The sequence below is a fragment of the Nematolebias whitei genome, chromosome 2 (assembly GCF_014905685.2).
Source record: "Nematolebias whitei isolate Nwh7 chromosome 2, NemWhi1, whole genome shotgun sequence".
Classification (NCBI taxonomy): domain Eukaryota; kingdom Metazoa; phylum Chordata; class Actinopteri; order Cyprinodontiformes; family Rivulidae; genus Nematolebias; species Nematolebias whitei.
The window spans coordinates 12,486,419-12,494,378 of record NC_056499.1 but is presented as its reverse complement, the minus strand read 5'-3'; the positions used below and the strand labels follow the sequence as shown (position 1 = coordinate 12,494,378).

Genomic DNA, 7,960 nt, shown 5'->3' with positions numbered 1-7,960 from the left:
TACAACTGAAAGAACACTAGCTAAAACAGACAGAACATGAGTTAAAACAGACAGGACACGAGCTGAAATAGACAGAACACGAGCTGAAACAGACAGGACATGAGCTAAAACAGACAACACGAGCTAAAATCTCTTTTGTTATTTGAGAACTTTTCTTGGCAGAACTTGTAGAGTTCATTGAAACTGGTTGGTTTCCTGATTTCAGACCCGGTCCACAAACCTTCAATCAGGTTGAGTTGGGGTCTTTGGGAGGGGCGATCCAGAAGCTCAGTGTCAGCCTGATTTATCCAGTCAGAAACCAGTCTTGCCATGTGTTTGGGATCATGGTTCTGTTGGACCCGTGTCTTACATTTTAACTGTCCAGTTGCTGATCTGAGGTGAAGCTGAAGAATTTGAAGGTAGTCTTCTTATTATTTATTGTTCCATCCACTTTGTACCACAGCATGAAGCTACCACCACCATGCCTGACAATTGGTCCATTGTCCTGAGGTCTGAAAGCCACACCTTGACTCGTCCACATATCCTTCTTGTCTCAATTTCTGTCTTCTGACCACCAAACTTTGTCCATGTGGACAGCTGCAGGTTTCAATCCAGCTTTAGGGTTTTGGAGCTTCGTTCTTGGTCCTCTCAATCAATGGTGATGTAAAGCAGTCTTCACTGGTGGACAAGGATCCTGGTGGACAGGGAGACTAGTGGACAAGGACACTGGTGGACAGGGAGACTGATAGACAAGGAGCCTGGAGGACAGGGACACTGGTGGACAAGGACCCTGGTGGACAGGGACACTGGTGGACAAGGACTATGGTGGACAGAGATACTTGTTCCAAATCATGGTTGGTTTGAACCTTGATGGTTCCTGAACATCAGAACCAGTTTCCTTCCATCTGAGGGGGACAGATGAGCATGTCCAACCAGTCCTAGAGTAACTACCAGCTGCAGTCGATCATGATCACTGACAGGAAGTTAATAGGCCTTGTCAAGTTAAAAGACCTTCAGTTTCACTTATTAACAGTTGTAGGTGAATGTATGTTAATATTTGAGCCTGTATGTTTATTTCTGACCTTGTATAGTTCAGAGAAAGGCCACAATAAATTTAACGATGGTTTTAAGAATTATTCAAGTTGGATGTTCAAGTGAAACGTTAAAAGCCCACAATTAACCTGACCGATGGAAACTTCTGATCATTTCTGTGTTTCAAACCAGGGAAGATGTTCTTTTCATTTAACTCCTGGATAAAATGGAAAACAGCATGGTGTCATAAATAAACACAACATCTATTGTCAAACTATTTACTTCGGCTGATACTTTAGAGTTATTACCAACACAGGTTTGTACAGTTGTTGTTCTCTGATAAATATTGTTTTATAAACAACAGGTTACGGCTTCGTCGACTTTGACAGCCCAGCTGCTGCTTTAAAGGCGGTACACGCTCTGAAAACCAGCGGCATCCAGGCCCAGATGGCTAAGGTGGGTTTCCTACAGCCCTGTGTGTGTGTGTGTGTTCATATTCACGGTTGTGAACATTTCTTTAGAGTTGTGTGTTTTCAGTTCTTGCATCCTTGTGTCTGCTGTCTTAACGGAGGCTGACATTAAACAGGTCACGTGTTCTCAGCCGACATTTCTCATTTACTCTCATCGTGGAAACCAGATGATGTCTCCTGTCCTCCTTCAGGTCCAGGTTTTATCAGGACATGTTTACACCGGATCAGGTCTTGATCTGGTTCTAAAATTATTTTAAATCCAATCTCAAATGAACAAAAACAGATTCCACTGAGTCGTTATTTAATAAACAAAAACAAAATGTTGCAGCTGTGAGTGAAATACATAAAACCCTAGTGTTCACTGTGAGATGTTTGCACTTGAACTCTTTCACCTTGAACCGTTTTGGATTTTTTTAGAAACTAAATCGAAGACGCTGGAACCAACAGGGTGTTTCTGCATCACGTCGTATTTCTTTGTGCCGCTGGCTGAGAGTTCACTGATAACGGTTTCTCTCCAGAGACCTGTGTGCGGTTGCTCGGTTTGGAACAAGCATGGCCGACCACGGTTTGTGTGTTGCCATGGCGACAACGGTCTCCTGCTGTTTCCAGGGGCGACCGTAGAGGCGCTGAGCGGCAGCACAGAGCGTGGTGCGTGGTTCTGTCCGTGTGTGCAGAAGGGCTTCGAAATATTTGTTTAACCAAATGTTCCTCTGAGAAACACGAAGCAACTTCGTGCTGAGAAAAGACAAATGTGTGAGAAGTACTGCAGGAAATCAACATAATCATCAGTGTTTCATTCTGACGAAATGATGATCGAGTGATCATCTAAATACGCTTCTATTCTGTTTTTGTTTTTTCTGTGAGCAGCAGCAGGAGCAGGATCCCACAAATCTTTACCTTTCCAACTTGCCTCTGTCCGTGGATGAGAAGGAGCTGGAGAAGATGCTGCAGCCGTTAGGTCAGGTCGTCTCCACTCGGATCCTCAGAGACTACAGCGGGAACAGCCGAGGCGTTGGATTTGCCAGGTTTGTCCGTGACAACGGCAAGAAACAGCAGGAATTCACTGTTCTATTTGATGGGAATCTGTCATAACATAATACTGTACATCTACAACTACTCAACTTCTGGAGTCAACCTGATTCAAGATGGCCGCCACAGTTAACTTACCCTAGCAAAAACCAAAATGGCCATAACTCTAACCTGGCTATGCCAAAGAGCTTCTAGATCAGACCTAACAATATTTTCAAGGTTTTAAAACAATCTTAAACTCTAAGATCACAGCGGGCGATATGCATTCCTGAAATCAGCAGTTTGTTGTATCACAAACCAGTTTCATAATTTCCCACAGACTCGAGGAGAAACACAAGTTCTGCAGCAAAGTTGGTTTTTACTCATTTTTGCTAAGGTTAGTTTGTAGGGAGCTAGAGTTAGCTTGTATGTTATTCAGTGTTAGCGTGTAGGAGAGCTAGGGTTAGCATGTAGGAGAGCTAGAGTTAGCTTGGGATAGCTTGTAGGTTAGATAGGGTTAGCTTGTAGGGGAACTAGGGTTAGCTTGTGGGGGGCTAGGGTTAGCTTGTGGGTTAGCTAGGGTTAGCTTGGTAGCTTTTGGGTTAGCTAGGGTTAGCTTGTATGGTAGGCTAGGGTTAGCTTGGGTTAACTTGTAGGGGAGGCTAGGGTTTTGGGTTAGCTTGGGTTAACTTGTAGGGGAGGCTAGGGTTAGCTTGTAGGTTAGATAGGGTTAGCTTGTGGGGGGCTAGGGTTAGCTTGTGGGTTAGCTTGTAGGTTAGATAGTGTTAGCTTGTAAGCTAACTAGGTTCAGTTTTAGTTAGTAAGTTTGTTAGTTTTAGTTTGCAGGATTAGTTTTAGTTTGTTTTTTTTAGTTTTAGTTTGTAGGTTAGATAGGTTTAGCTTGTAGGTGAACTAGGGTTAGCTTGTGGGTTAGCTAGGGTTAGCTTGTATGGTAGGCTAGGGTTAGCTTGGGTTAGCTTGTAGGTTAGATAGTGTTAGCTTGTAAGCTAACTAGGTTCAGTTTTAGTTTGTAAGTTTGTTAGTTTGTAGAATTAGTTGAAGTTTGGATTTTAGTTTTAGTTTGTAGGTTAGCTGGTGTTACTATATTTTTTTTTTACAGAATGTAAACTCTTGTTGTGAAGTTGTTTTTGTTGTGTCGTAAACTCTCACCTGTGTTTTTCAGGATGGACACGACGGATCAGTGTAACGCGGTCATCTCTCATTTCAACGGGAAGTTTCTCAAGTTAGCTTCTGGAGGTCTTGGTAAGAGACAGAATGACTCTTTATTTACGTCAGTAAAATCTGCAGAAGTGTCCGGTTATTGACCGGCTGTTCATTTGTGTTTTTCCCCCTCAGCTCCATCTCAGCCTTTGCTGTGCAAATTTGCAGACAGTCAAAAAAAGAAACACAGTCACAGTGGGTTGGTTCCCAGTGGACAGAGAGGGGATCTCAGACTAGTACGTATGCAGTCAGTCTTGTGCTTCTTGATATCACCCACCACCAAAGGCAGGGAATAATGTCCTTTTTGCCAAAGTCTGTGTATCTGTTAGCAAAATATCTCATGAACCCCTGGAAAAATATGCTGGTGAAGATTCTCAGAAAAATGTTAATGAATTTCCCAGAAAGTAATAAATGGATATATATTTACAACTGATGAACTTTTGGAATCAATCCAATCCATGATGGCCACCTAATCGATCTTAACAAACACAGAAATTGTTATAATAAGGTCAATTTTACAATCGTTCAGCTAAAGCGTGATGTGGTAGTAGCCGAGAGTCATTCATATCACATACTTCTAGCTTTGGGAAGAACATTTTTAGTAAAATATTTGAGAAATCGGGCCTAAATTCCTTCGCTCAAAGTTTCTGGGACAAAATAAATGTCAGAATTTCACAAAAGTTCAAATTTTTATGCCAGAATGTGCAACATGTTGACTTTTTATTGAACTGAACAATAAAAATGAGACATTATTTTACATTTTCTTACATATATAATATTTTTATTGCTGTAGGGTGCCATGACTCTCACATATGACCCTTCCTCAGCAGCCATTCAGACTGGGTAAGTTAGTTTTGACTCAAAGTGTGTGAAGCATAGCTACATTTATTTACTATATAGACTGAAAATAAACAAAGTTTAGCTCTTTATTTACAAATAAATATGACCTAGTTTTGCATATTTGTGACTGATAAAAATAAACAAATCTTTAGGTTGTTTGGACTCACCCTAACGTTGCCACATTTCTCCTGCAAGTTGTCTTTGAGGAGTTTCACTCCCAGGCAAATCTGAAGCTTTGTTCTGTTTTTATATCATAATTCATTAATAGATTTTGTTTTAAAATTAGCTAGTATCATTAGAATAAATTCCTCCATTGATAATGAAATAAACATTTGGTTCTCATACACAGAAAAACCCTCGTACTATGATGTGACCTCCACCATGTTTGTTGCTCAAGAACTAATTTTGCTCGGAGGTTCGTTTGTGACCTCGTTGACTCAAACGTTTTGTTTTTGAAGCAGTTTTTATTAGGGAGGGAAAGAATAATATTAAATTTTCCTCAGTTCGTGTATAATGTGTCTGACTGAGGAGACGATGTTAAAATAAAGAAAAGATTTTAAATATTTTCCAGCCTGAAAAACAACCAAACTCCAAATTTACCTTTAATTGAACCTAATCCCATAGTTTAGTTCCTTAATTATAGTTAAGACTGGATTATAATAATTTGTAGGAAAAATTATAATTGTAAACTTTGCTTAGTTTTTGTTTATCAAACTTTAGGAAATCCGGTTCTTTCTTTTAAAAACATTCAGGCACTATTAAAGTTATTTCTAGCGTAATTTAACATTTACTAGTGTTCTAAAATTAATGTTTTATTTTATGCTGTTTTTATTTTTAGGTATTATTCTTCTCCATACCCTGTGAGCAACAGAATAATGACGGTGCAGCCGACAATGTCTCCATACATGTCTCCGGTTCCGGCATACCAGGTAGGCTCCTACCAAAGCGCCTTTTAAATAAAAAAATAAATAAATACAGTAGTCCCTCGTTTATCACGGGGCTCAGTTCCCCCGTGATAAGTGAAAACTGCAAAGTAGGGATACAGTAGTTCAAGTAAACGTTATTATCATGAGATGGAACAAAATTTTGTATGTACTCAAGTAGTAGTAGTAAGCAGTAGTTTATTTTATTATTTATATATAGTACATATTGCCGTTTTAAACCCTTCCCACACTCTTGCAATGTTTTTAACAGTTTTCTAAACTCTTGAACCTTTAAAAAATATATTAATTTTAAATGGGTACTCACCAGAGAATATGATGATGAACTAGAAGAGATGGAGATGAAGTGTTAGCTGTCCAGTGATGACGATTAAGGTGATGAAGATGAGATGAAACCAGGTGCTTTGGCTTCGTCCTTCTTAATAAAAGTGCAAGATGCCATCCTTTTCCAGAACAGGTCCGTTTCGTCCACGTTAAAACCTTGTTCAGACCTGTAGCCCCCCTCGGCGATCAGATCTTTGAACCTCGTGTTAACAAACTCCTGCTGTGTCAGAGGACGCAGCCTCTCCGTGCAGAGAAACACTTTTTAATCCAAATCGTTTTTGAAATTTGTTGAACCGTCCCTTGCTGGCACTAAATGCAGTTGGTTCGGTGGTTGAACCAGGTGGTTGAAAGGTCCAGCTTCGGGTTCGTCCCCCGCTCCTCATATTCATCACCATGTCTCTTCCTCGGTGCTGCAAGATGATCTTACAGTAAAGTTGTTTCACCTTGGGTGTTGGTATCCAAAGTGATGTTGTTTTTCTGCTATCATTAATCCACACAATCAGCTTCCATCTTAACAATTGTGCTGTAGGCGGTTGGCAACATACATAAATGTACCGGTACTGTACTTTTATAGCGCCTTTCTATCTTATCAAGATAACTCAAAATTAGCAAAATGCCAGCTAAAAGCTAACAAGGTTAAACCATAGTTAAATGTTAAAAGTATCAAAAAGCTAGCTAGATGCTAAAATTAGCAAAATGCCAACTAAAAGCTAAGAAAGGTAAACCATAGTTAAACATTAAAAGTATCAAATGCTAGCTAGATGCTAAAGCTAGCTAAATGCAATCTAAAAGCTAACAATGCTAAACTATTGTTAAACGATAAAAGTATCAAAAAGCTAGCTAGAAGGTAGAAGGCCAAACAGTAGCTAAAAGTAGCAGAAGACAAAAGCAGAGCCAGTAGCTGAAGCAGATTTCAACTGTTCTTGAATGAACTGATAAGACCTCCATGTATTTCTGTGAGGATCATTTTTGTACATAAAGTTAAATCTTTGAAAAGTATGAAAGTTACAAAAACCTAAAAAGTCACTGCACCCATCTCCTGAGTCAAATTGTTAAAAAAAAAAAAGAAGAAAAAAGTACGGAAAAATAACAACCGGAAAACATGGAGCAGACCATCAGTAGGACACAGGGATCGATGGTTAATGACATGGAGTTTACTGGTTGTTTACAACCTGGTTAGTGAAGCTACAGGAGAATAATAGGCAGCATGACAGCTCAGTGGTTAGCACTGTTGCCTCACAGCAAGAAGGTCCTGAGTTCAATCCCTGGTTGGATTTGGGGTCTTTCTGTGAGGAGTTTGCATGTTCTCTCGGTGCACGCGTGGGTTTTCTCCGGGTACTCCGGTTTCCTCCCACAGACCAAAAACATGCATGTTAGTCTGCCTTCAGGTCCAGGCCTCCCTTACAAAAGAGATCTGTGATCTCAATGGGATTTGCCTGGTTAAATAAATTTTAATAAAGAAATAAATAAAAATAATAAAATATAGAAATAAGAAATCATTATGTACAACTTGTCAATTTAGAATCTTCCATTTCTGTTTAAAGGTAGTTGATTTTAAAGTAAAAACACGTGTCCCTTTGTGTGTTTTTGCCTCCCTCCATTAGGTGCAGAGTCATTCGTGGGTGGCGCACCAACCCTACATCATGCAACACCCGGTAAGCAACAAAACTTCACTCCAGCACTATTTCTGCGTACAGGAAATGGGTGTGAGGCGCTGCGACGGCTAAAGCTGTGAGCTCACTGCTGTTTCTGTACTCAGCCCGTCCTGCTGACAACGGTCAGACTTCCCTAAAGCTGACACGACTTTCTCTCTTACAAATTCAAAGAGGGTTCATGTGCGACGGAGAGAGCATGAAAAAGAACTGGAGACATTCGGCCCCCCCTCCTTCCTCTCTGTGGATCCAGCAGGAAATGCCTGAAGCCGAGACAGTCTTGTGACTCTTTGACTCGTCCAACAGATGGTTTCCACTGAAACAAGTGTCTCTGCTGCTCGCCCCCCTTCCCCCACCTCGTTACTGGGAAGGGAACCGTTCCCAAAAGGCATCCGGGCTTAAAGGAGTACACTCCATCTGAAAATCGATTTCGATTTGGTTTCACTTTAAATACCGACAATCCTTTTGCAGCTATGAAAATATATACAGTATA

General features: G+C 40.4%; 1 protein-coding gene across 1 annotated transcript in view; it reads left to right on the top strand.

Annotated features, from left to right (window-relative positions):
* The window catches only part of LOC119429006 (RNA-binding motif, single-stranded-interacting protein 1), a 27,116-nt gene that overhangs the window by 12,540 nt on the left and 6,616 nt on the right, over positions 1 to 7,960 (top strand). Inside the window, exons 4-10 of the mRNA XM_037696728.1 lie at positions 1,376 to 1,467; positions 2,349 to 2,506; positions 3,673 to 3,752; positions 3,846 to 3,946; positions 4,504 to 4,553; positions 5,389 to 5,479; positions 7,420 to 7,470. Coding sequence (XP_037552656.1) covers positions 1,376 to 1,467; positions 2,349 to 2,506; positions 3,673 to 3,752; positions 3,846 to 3,946; positions 4,504 to 4,553; positions 5,389 to 5,479; positions 7,420 to 7,470 — 623 coding nt within the window. The remainder of the gene's footprint in view (positions 1 to 1,375; positions 1,468 to 2,348; positions 2,507 to 3,672; positions 3,753 to 3,845; positions 3,947 to 4,503; positions 4,554 to 5,388; positions 5,480 to 7,419; positions 7,471 to 7,960) is intronic.